Source organism: Choristoneura fumiferana, chromosome 11, assembly GCF_025370935.1.
Source record: "Choristoneura fumiferana chromosome 11, NRCan_CFum_1, whole genome shotgun sequence".
NCBI classification, from domain to species: Eukaryota; Metazoa; Arthropoda; class Insecta; order Lepidoptera; family Tortricidae; genus Choristoneura; species Choristoneura fumiferana.
In genome coordinates this window covers 7,345,197-7,364,189 of record NC_133482.1, presented here as the reverse complement: position 1 = coordinate 7,364,189, position 18,993 = coordinate 7,345,197, and the positions used below count along the sequence as shown (strand labels likewise).

General features: G+C 37.1%; 3 protein-coding genes across 3 annotated transcripts; 2 read left to right on the top strand and 1 right to left on the bottom strand.

The window, feature by feature from the left end:
* Positions 1-3,821: 3,821 nt before the first annotated feature.
* Positions 3,822-7,193, top strand: LOC141432344 (uncharacterized). The gene is made up of 3 exons (XM_074093885.1): positions 3,822-3,942; positions 6,389-6,471; positions 7,004-7,193. Exons 1-3 carry the CDS (start codon positions 3,852-3,854, stop codon positions 7,166-7,168), a joined length of 339 nt encoding a protein of 112 aa, XP_073949986.1. The 5' UTR covers positions 3,822-3,851; the 3' UTR covers positions 7,169-7,193.
* Positions 7,194-11,364: 4,171 nt separating this feature from the next.
* On the top strand, positions 11,365-15,451 carry LOC141432343 (uncharacterized). Its single transcript, XM_074093884.1, has 3 exons — positions 11,365-11,551; positions 13,866-13,948; positions 15,261-15,451. The coding sequence occupies exons 1-3, from the start codon at positions 11,461-11,463 to the stop codon at positions 15,429-15,431; spliced, it is 345 nt and encodes a 114-aa protein (XP_073949985.1). The 5' UTR covers positions 11,365-11,460; the 3' UTR covers positions 15,432-15,451.
* Positions 15,452-17,169: 1,718 nt separating this feature from the next.
* On the bottom strand, positions 17,170-18,697 carry Tssk (Testis-specific serine/threonine kinase). The gene has a single exon (XM_074094330.1). The coding sequence runs from the start codon at positions 18,401-18,403 to the stop codon at positions 17,357-17,359; it is 1,047 nt and encodes a 348-aa protein (XP_073950431.1). The 5' UTR covers positions 18,404-18,697; the 3' UTR covers positions 17,170-17,356.
* Positions 18,698-18,993: the final 296 nt, after the last annotated feature.

Sequence of the window (18,993 nt, the reverse complement as noted above, 5' to 3'; positions counted from 1 at the left end):
CTAGTAGTTTACAATGTGTCACTGCTGAATATAAATATTTTTTTTTTTTCTTTTCTTTCGATTTAAATTCCGGGATTTTACAAAATTCCTCTGGGAATTCCGAAATTTAGATCGTGGTCTTCATTGAGGCTGTGTCGAGAACAACTATCCAAGATTTCAATACTCTAAACCCAGCGGTTGAAATTTCAAGATTTTATCCTTATCCCGTGGGAATATCGGAATAAATAGTATATTTTTTATTGAGGAACTAAAATAAGCCAATATATACCCGAGGTCTATTTATCCGAGGGTTTATATTGAATTTTAGTCTCGAGGTGAAAAACTCTATTTTTCACTTCGATTGCGAGAAAACGCTTTCTGTGAAAGAATTAATGCGTTTCTTATTCCTCCAGTCCATAAAACTTTTATAGGTTTTTAAATAAATCTTTCTAGATTAGGCTCGACATCATACTTATTTCCACTATCACTTGACGACATTGTGAGAATAATAAATTTATTTTAATCGTTTATAATTTACACTCTACAACAATTTCAAAGTTTTCGCGGTAAGTATTTTCTTCCAACCAGACACAGATATAACAAAATCGCATCGGCGAAATGGTCCATACACAAACAGGAGTAATAGAATGGCACCCCTTCTAAAACTAAGACCACGTAGACTAAGAACGAAACATTTTCGTCATGAAAATGGTCCACACACAATATTATTTTTTGCCAATAACTATGAGTATAGTATTGAGTTTATCTGTCACTCGAAATAAATCAAAAACTTATTTGCTTTTACTCCCTCGGGACTAAAGTACCCACTTTACTCCTGCCTCGTAAAACTGTATTGATCTACTTTCAGAGCATGAGAAGTGAAAAAGTAGCATATGTGTTATTCCAGATGTCCAAGCTAACTACCTACATCCCAAATTTCATGACTCAAAGCCCAGCGGTTGTTATTTCGAGATTTTATCCCTATCCCGTGGGAATATTATCGGAATAAATAGTAGCCTATATGTAATTTCAGATGTCTACCAGCTACCTACATAGGTACCAAATTTCATGATTCTAAACCCAGCGTTTATTATTTCGAGATTTTATCCCTATCCCGTGGGAATATTGGGATAAAAAATAGCCTTTATGGTAATCCAGGGTATATATTACCTGCGTGTCAAATTTCATTCAAATCTGTTTAATAGTTTTTGCGTGAAAGATTAACGAACATACATTCAAACAAACATCCATCCATACAAACTTTCGCGTTTATAATATTAGTAATATGGCATTATTTTGATTTCTACCTTACATCTCCCCGAAATCCGTGATTATCTCCAAGACTGCTCTAATTCTTTATCGATGTTTAAGAGCGTTTATTCCTGCTGAGCTGGCAACGTTGCATTTTTGTTAGTTTTCCTCGATTATTCCATAAAAATTACATGAATATTAAAAATGTTCTGTGATAGAACACTTCTTAATATATAAGTAATGTGTCTACTCCAATAATAATTATTGATAGAATTTTATATTCCTTAAAAACGAATTAATGATTATGACCGTTTTTTAAAGATTATAAAAGTCTATAACGAATAATTATTGGAGTAGAAACATTAACTTATATATTAAGAAGTGCTCTATCAGACAACATTTATTAAATTTCATTCAATTTTTATGGAATAATCGAAAAAAAAATGCAACGTTGCCAGCTCAGCAGGAATAAACACTCGATATTTTAAATGTTTTAGTTATTTTTATCAAGTTTAAATTAGTAAAAACGCTTTCTACGTGTAGGTACGTTGAAAGAGAATGTCTAACTCTCCTGAAAAGTAATACTAATTGTTTTACTACAGATGTGCAAGTTGCGGAAAGTTTCCAAAAGGTGGAAAAAATTCGGAAATTTCCACAAATATAGGAAATTTTAATTTATGAAACGGAACTGCAATCTCCATACAAAATTGTGAGAATTTTTCGAAATTTTCCTATATGAAAAATTCCGCAATTTTTAAAAGTTCCTTTGGACATCAGTAGTTTTCACATGAAGAAAGAGAAGTTTAATATAATATTGTATGTTTGTAGGTACCTAAAAATACACGGATTTCATACATCAAAGTGAATGTGCACGCTATATCATCTCCGAAAGTGGACTTCGACGAGCAAACGAACACGGTGTCGATAAAATACAGCTGGACGCAAATAACCCTCAGTAGTTACAGGATTTTTGCCAAAGGGGTACAAGAGTAATTAAATTATTATAAATTTAAAGCGTGTATTTATTCACTAGAGGCATCCCATGAAGTACCTACGTCCCAGCAATACCGCTACGTGTCTGTGTTGTATGTCTGTGTGTCTGTGTCTGTGGCACCGTAGCTCTTAATCGGGTGGACCGATTTAAATGCGTTTTTTATATGAAAGCAGGTTTTCTAGCGATGGTTCCTAGACATGTTTTTATCAAAATCGGGTTAGCCGTTTCAAGATCATCAGCTCTTTTGTTCGCTGCGGTAGGAAACTTAGACGCATAATGGGATTTACTTTACTTTCAAACATATTTGGGACTGAAAATTTGAAATACCCATGTATGCTATATAACTATGCAAGATTATGGATTTATGGAATTCTCGGCCTGATACTGCAGCCAGGATATCCAGAACACTAGTAGGTACACTCTTGATAAAACCATAGCAGATATATCGTGTTTGGATTCGTTTTGATCAGTAATTGATTCTACACACAATGCAGTGGTGGCAACATGACGAGCTGATGCTGCAGCCAGGATATCCAGCACACCAGTATACTCTTGAAAATAATAATAGTAGATATGTCGTGTTTCATTCCTTTTGATCAGTATTTGATTCTACATACAACGCAATGGTGGGAACACGATGAGCTGATGCTGCAGCTAAGATATCCGACACACTAGTACACTTTTAAAAAAAATATATACCAGTTTAAAAAACATGAAATAAATAAAAAGTAAAAAAAATAAAAAACCCCGACACAAAAAACGCCAGCAAAAATAAAGAAAAGCCCGAAACAAAAACGCCGCCAAAAAAGACAACTAAAAAGTTAAAAAATAATTATGCACTACCTAGCTGTTGCCCGCGACTTCATCTGCGAAGAATTCGTTTGTCCCTATCCCGCGGGCACTATGCTGATTTCCCGAAAAATTTTTGCCTTACCTAGTTAATTTAACATAAGTACCTAGTATCTTTTTTTTATCTAAGCGTCGTCGGTGTCGGGAGACCGCTAAGGTTAATACTTTTAAAAATACAACATAATAATATATAGGTACTTTAGTTTCCTGTTAACTTAACGGTTCCACTCTCAGAGTGAGTTCTTATTTCGTTTTAGTTCGGTCCAAACACAGCCAACGTACGCAAAGCTTGAAAAATAACTTCTACATTTCGCCACGTGTTTACGTTTCGCCATGTCGCGGTGTTCTTTTAAAAGTTGTAAAAATAATGCCCGAAAAAAGGATTTATCGGCCGGAGTGTCCTACTTTCGGTAAGTAAATGTAGAATAAGTTATTTTTCAAGCTTTAAACTAACAAATAATAAAAATTTCGCAACAAATTACTGATTTTAAACCACGACCTGTATATTGATCAAAGGTGCAGACCAAAAAACCCCGTACTGTACAACAGTGGCATGGCGTTGCAACAACTCGATTCTCATCGGCTGCAGTAGGCTCGGACTATACGTAAAGTAAAGGCGTTAACGTCGTAACACTGTAATGGATTATGACCACAATTTGGTGGTTAAACCGTGAAAGGTAATTAATAATTATCAACCACGTAGTAGTTACTTAATACACACACAGTAATTAATTAAAAATGTGCAAAAATAGACGTTTACTTTAGTGATAAGCAATAAATGGCAGCGCGTAGTCTATTGGGGATAGCTATTTTTTACCTAGCTACTTTCGATGCAGTCATGGCCACCTTTGAATATACTTTCGAGTTTGGTAAGTTCGACACGACATTATTAAGTATTACCTTAAGGGTGGTTTCGTTTAGTGTAAGGCCAAGCGCGCACTACGGTTTTAATTATTGCGGCACGATTTTAGAATCGCGCTGCATGCTGCACAAAATTCACTGCGCGTACTATTACTATTCTGTGACTGCGCGCACTGCGATGAAAAAGTCGACGATTTGTTCATTCTCAACATGGATTTCGTACCAGCTTGCTCCTTCGGAGGAGTAGAAAAAGGAAATTATTAATATTGGACTCATCCTTTTACAGCTGAAAGACATATCAAATGTTTTTTTTTTATCTGAAACATACTTAATGAACTTCGCCTATACCTATCCTAAAAAATCTTAAAAAACCAGGTTCCGACACTTAGATGAATGATTGGTTTCGCGCGCTCGCTCGAGCTCGACTAGATACCGCCGGCGTAGGTACTTGCTAAATGCGGCAACAAATAGTACGCTACGCCGAATTCGGCGTACCCGAGCCCGAGTCGAGTCAGTCGCGTTGCAAACTGTGCGTAAGGTGCATGTTTTGTTAAATTTTGGTCATAAACCGAAATAAAATGCCGGTTTGCGCAGTGAAACTGAGTAAAAATAATACTAAAAGAAATAAGAAGGACACTGGGATCACATACTATCAGTAAATATCGTATAATTTCAAAATTACAAAATAAAATAACATGAACCCTAAACGCCGTTCTGTGTTGCCGCGTACACAAGAATCAAATTCCCCGTGGTTGAGATTTTAATAAATTGAATTTTATTGTTATCATCATTAAATGATGATAAATTTTAATAACTTATTTTATTTAAGTATCTAACGTGATTTTTATATATACATAACCTAGTTCTATATTATTTAATGTTTATCTTTGTGATATATAAACTGAAGGTGACCCGACACTATTTAATTAAGGGGTGAATGTGTCTTAAAATTAAAAATGTTTTTCGTCTTCCCATTTAAAAAGCCCAATCAGCTGATTTACTTAGGTATTATGGGAAAAGAATAATATTTTTTATCGTATTTCTACCCATTTTCCTGAAATGTTAACTTTTTACCCAACTGCCCGAAGGAGGGTTATGTTTTTCAAGCGTATGTATGTAAGTATGTATGTATATTTTGTAAACATTTTTTTTATTTTAGTTTTACTTAACATGTAAGTACTTAATTATATTAGGTTTAACTATACATAGGTGCAACGTGTTATCTTAACTACGCAAAACTTCTTAGTTGGTGACTCAGTCCATGAATTTTTAGTAATAATTTGTAAATATTGAATATCCTTAAATATATATTTTTTTAATTAAAAGTGAGGCCTGATCATTGATAAACCTACATCATACCTATCATTTTTTTAAAGAAGAAATCTACGTTGTGGTCTAACAACTGGTAGCATGGTGTACGGTTGTGTCACTCCGAAGATGAGCTCTGATTGAGTTCGAAACGCGTCAGTGTAGTGTGGTGGTGGTGATAGATGGGTTTGTGTGATTTGTGTGTGTTCTTACAGTGTGGAGGTGGAGGAACTGCATGAACACGCATATTTCGCATAAGCTTAGCTATCGTAAGGACGCGGGTGAGCAAGGAAATTATTTTAGTTCATTGATATGGACCTCCGCAAAGTAACGCCTGATTCAATAAATTATAACCTTTCTAATTAACTAAAAAAATATCAGATTTTTAAGTAGCGTTCATTAAATAAAAAAAATTAAAGAGTTTTCTTTACTGCCAAATTACGATAGTCCAGCCGGTTACGGTTTGTTCCATAGCCCAGAACAAAAAAACGTAAAAAAAGAATTTATGTGTCTTTGACTCAATCGTTTTTACAGGTGTCACTATTTACCGGCAAGGATAATACCGATTTGGAAATACTGACCCTGTTTTTCATGTTCACACCCATAGAAGCTCATGTTAGTTTCTATGGGCGTGTACATGACAAACAAGGTCGGTATTTCCATGTCGCTATTATCCGGGCCGGTAAAGAGTGTCACTGTCACCTGTCAAAACGAACGAGTCAAAGCAAAGAGAGTCAAGTCAAAGAGAGGTCAAAAACACAAATTTTTTTTTGGATTAATAAGTTGGGGTCGCGCTGTCATCGTTCATCCACCATTACCTCTCATATTTCGTTTTCTAGAATTTTTTTACCGTACAACGGCAAAAACTACTAGACACTGGCAAAATTATCCCCCGATGGACAGAGCCATATTTTTTTAAAGAAACAACAACACATAATTTTCATTTTTTTTGGTCTGGGCTATGGAACAACCCGTAACCGACGCAGACTATCGTAATAAAGCGGTAAAGAAAACTCTTTAATTGTTTCAAATTAATTGATGCTATAGACATCTGATATTTTTTTCTGTTAATTAGAAAGGTTATTCATATTGATAAAAAAAGTTTCAAGTGTTTCTAATTTTTTCATCCATTCCCCATTGTTACAGGTGAAAGGAAAGGCGGATCGCACGAGTACCATAAGGATGGTAGCATGTTTTTGTTTCAGTACAGCACCCACATTAATGTACACGTAGGTATTTTGATACGAAAATCAAGCAGCAGGGGGGCTCCTATGAAACACGAAAATCGAAGTTCGTATCGTACTGTCCCACTCATTCTCGTATTAAAAAATATAAGTGTCAGCGGGATGGCAAGGCAAGATATGAAGTTCGAATTTTGCACTTCGTAGTAAATAAATTAGGATTCTTAAAAACCGGTCAAGAGCGTGTCGGACACTTCCGTAGCCATTACGAAATAATAAAGCACCTAAAAGTATTTTATACCTTAGGCTGCTATTATTTTACTCTTAAACTATACTAATAATTCTCAAGCAATCTTAGCTGTTATAATTTTCCTTGTAAGTAAATTTGATATAGGTACTTACTACCATCCTAAATTTTTTTCACAATTCAAAATGATGATTTTTTTATAATGACTACGGAACCCTATCTCAGGCGTTCCCGACACACTCATGGCATGTTTTTTCCGACTAATTTTAATCACATTTTTCTGATCGGCCATATTCGAGAATTTTCGGCAGTTTATTGATTTTATTTTTTTAGGTTCCCAGTAATATGAGAGTTTCATATGTCAAAGTGACCGTATACGCCATAAATTCTCCAAGTGTGAACTTTAACGAGCACACCAACATAGTGACTATATCGTACTGGTGGTACCAAATCACTATGAGCAGCTACTCGCTTGTTGCCTTAGCCGTTCTAGATTAAATTGAAAAATATATATAATTGAGCATTAAAGTTGTAGCTGTTTGATTCCTCATGTTTTTTTCACTTCTCATGCTCTTAAAATATTACTTTAGTCCCTGTATATCGAGAACTAAAGCTCATTGTAATCTCTAAGGCTCTCTAGGGACTTAAAGTATTTATTTTTTAATTTACAGCTGTAAACCCCTTTACAACTGGAGGATTATCGCCATTTTCAGTGATTGTGTAGAGACAATTTTTAGGGCGTGGAAATAACCTCAAAATGACAACTGAATGGATGAATCTATTTAATTATAATATATTAATTTTACTACTTATACATAGTCCAATTAGTTTTAAAATTGTATTCAAGTTTCAATCTGTTGGCTAAATACTTATGCAAGCCTTTGATGCAAGCATTTAAAGCGTCACTTAACAAAAAATAAATAAATAAATAAACCGCGAATAACTGCTACTGCTTTTTTTTGCTATTTGAATTTTGAACAGATGTCCATTAGGTACTCGGATTTAGCGTACGTTGGAAAAAGTAATATTTTAATTTAGTATATAGAACGTCGGTTTTTTCCTTAAGTACATGTAAAAGTGTAAAGCAGAGTGGTTAAAGCGAGACTAAACAACCATAACGACACTCGAACTATACCCACTCTGTATTGTATCTGTGGCTAAACAGCTCGTTTCGTTATGGCTTGTTTTAGTCCCTTATTGAACAATCTTCTATTTTTTATCTCGATCTATATACATCCCACTGCAGGCCAAAGGTATCCTCTCAGAATGAGAGGGCTTCGGCCGTGGTTTCCACGTTGACCCAGTGCGGATTGGGAACTTGACTGATGAACTGAATGACTATTATTTTTGCGGCTAATGTAAATCAGATTGATCACTTCTCGGAATCGAGATTAACAGATTACTATACTACTAGCGTCTTACAAAAAAACTCTTATTATAGTTTCACCATGTCTGTCCGTCTGTCTGTCACGTCCGTCCGATCGCAGCTAAGCTGAGAGACTGTTACTGCCTGTACTTTTGCATGGTTATACTGGGTGTTAATTGAATAATTGAAAACCTGAAGGTAGTTTGTTCAGAATCGAGAGAAGGAATTGATTATGATTACGCTACGCTAGACTTTAAATCAGAGGCCGTATAGCCTACAGTTTCTAACCCTCGCCTCGCGATCGCAATCAAATAAATAAATAAAATAAATAAATATCATGGGACACTTGACACCAATTGACCTAGAAAAATATAATAAATATAATAATTGCGAAATGACAGATTTCGCATGCAAAAACTGTCATTTGATTGTGGTTACAAGCTTCAGAAACGTTAGGCAATTCGGCCTCAGGTTGCGTTTAATGCAAATTCCTACGTCGTCCTCTAAGTATACCTACTATGCCCTGAAACTGCAACATATGCTAACTAAATGTCTAAGCGAGTTGCATTATTATTTTAGCTAATTTAATACTGGCCGTTTGCCCGTACTTGGCCGATGAAATTTGGTATGAAGATTGAAGATAGCTGGACATCTGGAATAAAACATAGGCTATTTTTTATTCCGATATTCACCGGGATACCTAGGTATAAAATATCGAAACAACAACCGCTGGGCTTAGAGTCATAAAATTTGACATGATTGTTTTTAATGAACGTCAATGAAAACCACGATTGAATTTTTAGGTATTTCCACTGGAACTTTTAAAAAATCCCTAAATTTTAATTCAGCTGCTGCTGGATATAATGATTTACGTGCGTGAAGCCTTGTGTAAACACTAGTATTATAAATGCGTAAGTTTTAAGTAAACGGCTGGACGGATTTGGATGAAATTTGGTATTTAGATAGCTGGGCATCTGGAATAAAACATAGGCTACTTTTTTTAATACGATATTCCCACGGGATAGGGATGGTATCTCGAAATAACAACCGCTGAGTTTTGAGTCATAAGTGTTTTTAATGTAAGTACCTAACGTCAATGAAAACCGCAATTTAATTTTCGAGAATACCCACGGGATTTTTTTTAAATCCCTTAAATTTTAATTCAGTTGCTGGATCTAATGATTTACGTGTGCGAATAACCTAAATACTAGTTTAGTATATAACAGTCATGAAATCGTTTTTTGAAATCCTTAAGATGAGCTCTTGACTTTGATATCCATATTAGTCGTATTAGAAAAAAACAATTTTTCATCACACTTGCTCGTCAAAGACGTTATTCCATGCCTGTATACTAAAATACAATGGCCTCAATAATTCCCGCGGGAATTATGGATTTACGTATAGTTTTCCTCCTCAAGGGAGTTATGAGTTATGACTAGTCATTTCAGACTAAAGAGGTTTCAAGTCAGCCAACGTTTTATTTAAATCTTTAAAACTTAAGTATAACCTAATTTTACACCATAAAACTTTGCCAAGCTTCATGAAACTTCGTTATTTTTATATTTTAAATTTACTTACTTATATAAAATTGTTTTACAATAGTTTTAGTAAATATTTTTTTAAGCAAGTTGGAATAATCTGGCCGTAAGACCATTCGAATTTTAAACTAAACACGGTTCTTAGTATTATCTATGGTAAGACTTGAAAAAAGTGTCAATTAGGGGGGCTACCACGAAATTCGAAAATCGAAGTTCATATCGTTTTCCTGACGCTGATATTATTTAATACGAGAGTGCGAGGAACGGTAAGACACGAACTTCGATTTTCGAATTTTGTAGTAGCCGCCTGTATTGGCGGGTAGCCGTATTTTATTCAGTTGTTTTCTTAGCGTCTTTCTTTAGCTGAGCTGTGAAGTGTTTGGACAAAATATATTTTAAGTTTTTGCATTTTTTTCCTCGCAATGTGATGAAAATCATTGTGTGTATCACGGGCCGTAGGGAATTACAAACTCGGGTCATTAAAAGATAAAATAGACTCTCGTTAGTAATCCCCTCCTTACGCCCCTAAGCTTAATACACAATGTACTATTGTTGACCCCCATTATTCGCATCTCACAGCCGCCATGTTTAATTTTCTGTAACGTCACCTATATAATGACACTTGGGTTGTCGGGACAAATCTAATAATACCTTAGCTGTCTAAATCCGCCCAGCGGTTTAAGAGATGCGGTAATAATAGTAGATTGATAACCAAGGGTGGAAAGTGACCCATTTCACCCGAGATATTTCTGGCGCTCGAACGAAGTGAGATGGGAAATGGGTAATTTCACCCGAGTTAGACACTCTACTTTTCATTTCGACTGTGAGGAAAGTAAAATACTACAAAAAAGAAGAGAATAATAATAAATTAAATTTACTGATATCCAACCTCCAACCTTTTCGCACTGGCCACTTGCCACGTCCGACTATAAAAAAAAAACGAGTTGGTCACGACACGACCAAGGAGCTTATATACAAAACTGGAGGTTGAACGCCGAACAAAGAAGTTTGACCTTTGTCACTGATTTATATATATTCTATCTCTTTCTTCCACATTTCAAGAATAACTTTCAAAAAATTAGAATTTATTCGTGACATAATAAAAGTCAAATTTCTTGTTTCAAAAGGATGTTTGGCGTTAAACCTCCAGTGTTATAGGTACCTATATAAGCTCCTTGGTCACGACGTGAATCTATCTAGATGGCCAGGCCGAAACGTGAAAAAAAAGTGCCATTGACGTAACTCAATTATCTTCGACTCCGTGACTAATCGCAAAAAAAAAAATACTTTCCACCCTAGAGATGAAAACGTAATTTTCCACCCATCTATCAATCCATGAAAATTAAACTTTCCGAACAGGAGAGATGAAAAGAATATTACATACTTACATACAAGATCCGCTCGAAAAACATTATACACCTCTCCTTGCAGTCGGGTAAAAGGAAAACTATCACAACATAGTAACAGGTTAATTTTTCAATTTGACGAGTTAGAGTCGATCATAATTTTATAGATACTTATTGAAAATTTGCCGCATGAAAATTGGGCGATTTTTGTATACAAGACAAGATTCTGTTGTTAATTTAAAAATCGCAGCAGGTTGCGGCGTCAGTGTGTTAACAGCCTTAGGAGCAGGTATACTTATTCGCGAATATGTGCATAAGTACCTTTAGGAAAATTCTCAATAGGTGTGACTGAGTTAGTTACTCGGATTAGGTAATTTTTAATTAGGTATTAAATTAAGTGGCTACAGCTTATTTCACCTGAACAAGTAGATAACGAATTTTCTACTAGGTACAAACATGAAACTAGCACAACGGTCTTTCACATCAACAAACACCACAGTCAAGTGTAAAAAAAATTGTTACCTAAGTATTTAACCTCAAATGGCAACGAGTAGTCTACTCCGCCTATTTTTTTTTTACCTTGCTGCATTTGATGCAGTCATGGCCACTTATGAATATGTTTATGAGTTTGGTAAGATACATTTATCTTGATTTTAAAATAATTAATACGGTACCTATTTAATAATAATAATACAGCCTTTATAACCCGGAACTCCTTAATATTCCGTTTTTTTTTATAATATATCCCGGAGTTCGGTGTGCCTCCTGGCAAAGGCCTCCTCTAGTGATTTCCATTGACCTCTATCCTTTGCAACTCTTCTCCAATTGTAACCAACTGTTAATTTGAGTTCGTCCTCCCATCTTTTGCGTTGTCGACCTCTATTTCGTTTCCCATTTCTAGGGTACCTATTTAAGTTCCACCTATTCCTACTCCAACACCAGCTGACCTAGTCGCAAAGGAAGCAAAGCTTGTGTTATAGGTATTAGGTTAGGAATAAATATAGTTAGGTACCTACTCACTTAAATAGTGGATACATATTTAAACACATATTCAACACCCAAGATTCGAGATATGCCGTGTGGAATCTGGTTAGAATTACACCTCCTCATTTATTCCGTGGATGTCGTAAGAGGCGACTAAGGATATAGGTTAAGGTAAGTAGGTATACCGTAGGCGACAGGCTAGCAACCCTGTCACTATTGTACCATTTTTGTCAAACTTTAAACCTAAAACTAATAAAAGTGAGTTCGAAGCGGTTACGTTTCGTGTCTGCCTACCCTACCCCATTTGGGAATACACAGGAGGTACTACTACGAAATTCGAAAATCGAAGTTCGTATCGTACCGTATCCCTCTCACTCTCGTTCTAAACAACATAATCGTCAGCGGGACGGCAAGACACGAAGTTCGAATTTTGCACTTCGTAGTAAAGACCAGGCGTGATGTTTGTGTGTGTATGACTCGATTTAGAGTCGATTACTTAGCACTCTTATAGGTTTTACGCTTTTATCTACACGGGAATTATTTACTACGGGGGGATAAAAGTTTAAAAACCTAAAGGGTGCTAAGTTGTCGACTCTAAACCGTATCAGGCAATGTTGGGGCCAGAAGGCAAAGTTGAAGCAGTTTACGGTATCTAATCTATTATGGTTATCAAATCAGTAGTGTGATCGCTTTCACCGTACAACATACCTGACCTACCTACCTCGTGTTAGACCGTTGGACTGTTACACTTAGATTTAAAATCTGGGTGAATTGCAAAAAAATTGTACATAGTTAAGGGCTTTAGTTAAGAACACTTAATTGATTCCTTTGTGTTATGAAAGTTAGTCATAAAAAGTATATGGGTAACTTTCGTAACACAAAGGAATCAATTAAGTTTTCTTAACTAAAGCCCTTAACTATGTAAGTAGATATAAAAACCGGCCAAAAGCGTGTCGGACACGCCCAAAATAGGGTTCGGTATCCATTACGAAAACATTAAGTAATATTTTTCTAAGGATTTCGTATTTTATACGGAATCTTCCAAGTTTAGGTATATTTTATACCTTAGGCTGCTATTTACTCATAAACTACTAATAATTCTCAAGCAAACTTGGCCGCTATACTTTTCCTTGAAAGTTTGATATACTTACTACCATCCTGAATTTTTTCAAAGTTTTCCACCCACCGGTTTAGATTTTAGAGGGGGAGACGCTAGATTTTAATGAAAATTTGCACTTTAATGTTGAATATTTCGCAAACACATCACTGAATCTAAAAATCGTTTATAGCAAACCCCTAATGGTTTTAAAAGACCTATCCAACGATACCCCACACTATAGGGTTGGATGAGAAAAAAAAATCACCCCCACTTTGTGGTACCCTAAAAAAATTTTTTTTTTACATTTAATTGTACCATTTTGTCGGCATAGTTTACCTATATATCCGTGCAAAATTACAGCTTTCTAGCATTGATAGTCCCTGAGCAAAGCCGCGGACGGACAGACAGACAGACAGACATGGCGAAACTATAAGGGTTCCGTTTTTGTCATTTTGGCTCCGGAACCCTAAAATGGTGAACCGCAAAAAATGTTATATAGTCAAAGTGCAAAAATAATTATCTATTCGAACCACTCAAAAATATGTTACTACGACCTTATTGCTTCGGAATAAGACGTCTGTGGTACCTACTTACTTATTTTTGAAACTTTGAATAAGTTCATCTTTTTACACTTGACTACACACAGTTAAGGGCTTAGTTAAAAAAACTTAGGGCTTAGTTTAGTCAAGTTTTCTTAACTAAAGCCCTTAACTATGTAGGTACAATTTTTTTGCAATTCACCCATCTATGTACCTATGTCAGGTTAAGGTATTTAGGTACAATGTTCAGCGAATTATGGGTAGGTACGTACGTAGGTACGTATGGGTAGGTTAGGTAGGTACCAAGGTCTTAATATTTACAGGTAGAAAGAGAGAGGGAACTCATGTGTACGACAAGGAAGGTTCAATTGGTTTGTTTGGGTACACGACCAACGTTTATTTGCGGGTAAGTAGGTATATTAATATGTATTTCGTATTAGACCAGGCCGTATTGCCTAACGTTTCTTGCGCTCGCGATTGCAATCAAATGGCTGATTTAAATAAAAACCGGCCAAGAGCGTGTCGTACACGCCCCCGGATAGGGTTCTGTAGCCATTACGAAAACATTAAGTAATATTTTTCTAAGGATTTCGTACTTTATATGCAATCTTCCAAGTTTAGGTATATTTTAAACCTGAGGCTGCTATTTACTCGTAAACTACTAAAACTTCTCAAGCAAACTTAGCCGTTATAGTTTTCCTTGAAAGTTTAATATACTTACTACCATACTGAATTTTTTCAAATTTTTCCACCCACCGCTTTAGATTTTAGAGTGAGGGGGGGGGACGCTCCAATTTAACGAAAATTTGCACTTTAAAGTTGAATATTTCGCAAACAAATAACTGGATCGAAAAATCGTCGTAGCAAACCCCTAATGGTTTTAAAAGACCTATCCAACGATACCTTACACTATAGGGTTGGATGAGAAAAAAAATCACCCCCACTTTATGTACCAAAAAAAATTTTTTTTTGAATTTTGAATTGTACCATTTTGTCGGCATAGTTTACCTATATATCCGTGCAAAATTACAGCTTTCTAGCATTGATAGTCCCTAAGCAAAGCCGCGGACGGGCAGACACAGACAGACAGACATACATGGCGAAACTATAAGGGTTCCGTTTTTGCCATTTTGGCTCCGGAACCCTAAAATCACCCCCACTTTACGTCTATGGGAGGTACCCTAAAATACAGCACCCGTGACACTGGATTAGCGTCTGATGGTAAGAGGGAGGGGTACAACCTAGAAAGAATACCTTTAATTTCACTGTCTTTTTATTGATTAGCGAGCTGGTTGTCGGCGTGACTGATATGTATATTCATATCAAATTACAGCTTTCTAGTACTACCGGTCTCTGTGCTTACCCGCGGACAGACAGACAGACAGACAGACAGACGGACAGACATGGCGAAACTATATGGGTTCCTAGTTGACTACGGAACCCTAAAAATACCGCTGGCTGGCGCAGCTCACATAGCAGCACCAGCAAGAGGCCCATGTGGATATTAAAAATCCAAACATTTTTGCATTGGGCATTTGCATGGCAACTAGCTAATTAGGACCCAAGACAATAGAGTTATTGTATCATGAGCGTTTTAAATGCGACACTTTCGAGCTAGAAACTTGACAAAATCGTTCCAGCTCCAACCCTTTTTACCCGCCTGCGGCAAAGCCAAAAGGAAGGGTGATGATTTTTGTAACATTGAATCGTTTTTCCAGGTCCCCAGATATACGAGGGTTACATATATAAAAGTGATTGTGTATGCTATATCTCCTCCAAAAGTGGACTTTAACGAAGTGACGAACGTGTTGACTATAGCATACAGCTGGGTTCAAATCACTTTCAGCTCATACTCAGTTTCCGCCAAAGCGGTTCGAGACGGCGAATAAATAAAATTTATTAATGAATATGTATTTGAATATACTTACACCTTTGCCTAGACGGCATTCGCCCTTCTTTCGCCTGATGAATTGGCCTGAGATCGTTTTGTCTAACACGCGACTTCGTTCGCGATCATACCAGCTCTTTCTGCTCTCACTCTATATAGGTTAATAAGTTTTTGGTAAAAAGTTAATTTTTAATACAAGTTTTTTTTGCTGACTGTACTTGTATTGTCACCCAAACTTCATTTGCATACCAAATTTCAAGTCGATGCCATTAACCGTTGAAGAGTTCCGTCCTGTGGAGACGATCCTGGCCGGACTACCAGGATGTCACTACCAGATTATTGTATTGTCACGCAATTTACATAAGGATACCAAATTTCAAGTAAGTAAATCCAACTACTGGAAGTTGGTCGAATTTAACTTGCAAGATTCGATTAGAGACAGACAGACAGACAACGGGACAGGCGAAACTAAATAAAAGATTGTCATTACGATTCCGTTTAGACAATAAGGCTTCTTTATGTCAGCTAGCTTGACGTGATCGCTGATCGTATACCTATAGAAACATGCACTCGTTTATTACCGTAGTTTGTGCGAAAAATAACTAAGTATATATAATTATCAACTAAAAACATTTTACATTACTTTGCTCATCCGCGGGGCCGCGACCTTATGATAGCTACATCAGCTACAAGACACCATGCAACAAATGTGTGTTCAGCAACTCCTCTATAGCTCCACACTGTAAGAACACACACAAATCATGCATACAAACCCAACTATCATCCATCACCAATAAACAACACAGCAGTCAATAGGCCGTATACTAGGGAAATGGGCGGCAGATTTCAACGACAAAATTATTATTTTAGAAAGTTACATAGGGCGGCGGATATAAAGTGGCCTACACTCCTAAAAAACTTAAATCCGCCACTGCAACACAGTCGCGTTTCAAACTCAACCGTGTCCTTAGTTAAGTTTTCGGTTACAAAATACGTGTCGATCGCGTTAGCGTTAAAATCTCAATTTGTATGCAAACACGAACAGCGCCTCTAGCTGAACGTTTGCGATGTTCGTGTTTCCATACAAATTGAGATTTTAACGCGAACGCGATCGAGACGTATTTTGTAACCGAAAACTTACACTACGGGTACAGAGTGCTACTAGATGTTAAACTCACACATTGGCGTGCAGTGGGTCAATTCTAGGATAGGCAGCTGCTTGTTTTTGCCTGCAGCAGCGCAACAGGCCACCGCAGCAGGACGCCGCAGGACCCACATCATCATGATGTTTGATATTTCGATAGGCAACCCAGCTGAAACATAAGAACTGCTCCTTTTATAATTTTAAATAACAACACAACACACATTATTCATTTTTAATTAAATACTCGATGAACGTAGCGATCTTGCAGCCGGATCATGCTATTAAGCGGACCCTACGACGCAAGTGTTCTTCGATCTTAAGATTATGAGAGGCTTTAAAAGAAGCATTCAAGCCATTGGAGCTGCGTCGAAAAACGATTCAGTATTAAATTACAGTTATATTTCAGAACAAGTTGTCGTTAACATGTAGGTACAGTCAAGTGCAAAGATATCGACACGGCCAAAGTTACAAAAATATGTATACCTACACGACCTAATGCTAAGTGCATAAAGTCATATTTTTGTAACTTAGGCCGTGTCGATATCTTGCACTTGACTGTACTTACTTAAATGTGTAAATAAATGAAAAAGATGAATTGGGTTTTCATTAATTTAATAAAAAATAAAAATTTCTTTATTGGCGATAAACAATAGTTAAATCGTCAATAAGAAAAAATAAAAATAATAAAGTAAATTTCGATTTTTGAGGTCCAAAAATTGGAAAGAGCAAATCACTTTTTGTGCGATGGCATTAGATTCCGCCGGTTTGTTGGTTGTTGTGGTTTAGTTGTGCGAGCGCATGTTGATATCGTCGTGCCGCTCTCGCTCGGTGTCGCGGTGGTCGCCGGAGACGCGCACGCCGGCCGACGTGCCCGCGCCGGCCTCGTCGTGCTCGCGTTTGCCGCCCGCGTGCGGCGGAGACGGCGCCGACTGCACCAGCCGCCCCATGAGACTCGCGCTCTTGTCCTTGCGCGGGCGAGTCCACTCGTGCGACAGCACTCGATCCAACGTCAGCCGTAGCGTTATGTCCGGCTCCAAAATGTGACGCACGATCGACTTGGCTGCTGTCGACACTGTATCGCGAATCCTCGAACGAAACACCCAGTTACGCGACATCTGATCCTTAAGCAATTTACGCAAATTCGAATCATCGAACGGCATCGACGCGTTCAACATGATGAACAGAATGATTCCAAGAGACCAAACATCGGCGAGCTTCGGATTGTAAGGTGTTCCACTCACCACCTCTGGAGCGGCGTATGCGGCGGAGCCACAATATGTTTGGCTGAGAACGCGGCGATTATCTCCGTCAGTGCAAAATCTTGCAAACCCGAAATCGGCCAGTTTTACATTGAAGCGTCTAGACAGCAGTATGTTCTCACATTTAAGGTCTCGGTGCGCTATGTTCTTACTGTGCAGATACTGTAGGCCGCTAGCCATCTGTCGGAACCACAGCTTGGCCTGATTTTCCGGCACAACGCCATTGCGCTTTATGAAGTCTAACAAGTCTCCATTGTCGGCATAGCGCATAAAGATGAACACCCTCGGTCCTCGCTGCAATATACTGTGCACTTGTATGATATGAGGGTTTTCAATCTTAGTCAAGATGTCTAGTTCGCGAGGGAAAAACTTCTCTAAAAAATCTCTAGGCGCTTTTTCCTTGTCGAATATTTTGCACGCAAGGTGCATCCGCTTGGGGCTGGATGCATCGCAGTACTCTGCCAGGTGGACAGTGGCGTACGACCCTTGACCGATCTTCTTGCCGATGAGATAGCCTCGTTGTTCCAAGGCGTTCACCTCGGAGCTTCGAGGGCTGAGGCGCTCAGCCATTGAGCTCTATCGACTTTATCCTAACCCGTTTAGGATACATTGGACATCTCACTACTCACGATATGCTCAAGGTTTCTTGGCACTCCTGTCAAAATATTTGCTCTCCGCTTGATACTAGTTTCCCACACACCTCTCATTAAAGAGAGTAAATAAATATATAATAATATAAATCGCTAAAGCACGCACAAGATTTTGTCAAAATATTACGACATCACAAAGAATTTGGATATAAATAACGCTTCCACTTGTAAAAATCTCCTAAAAAGACGTTTTCCCTACATGGATGACTTTTTTTCTCTTGTTTCTAAAATTAAAAAGACTTTTTTAAGGCCAGTCTGTTTTATATACTCAAAAAGGTAGGACTTATTATGTTTACCATGATATTTGTTAATATTGTAGATTAAAGACTTTCGATCATAATTTATCATTTATAATGTATATTACAAAGTTCCCGCGAAAAGTTATGTATCTAATCCAGTTAGGTACATGTTATTTGAATGAATAATAATAAAAATACACAGTTCTTATGAGTGTCTCGAACATAGTGGTTATCAAACTTGACTGACTGACATTGACAGTTAATTGTCAAA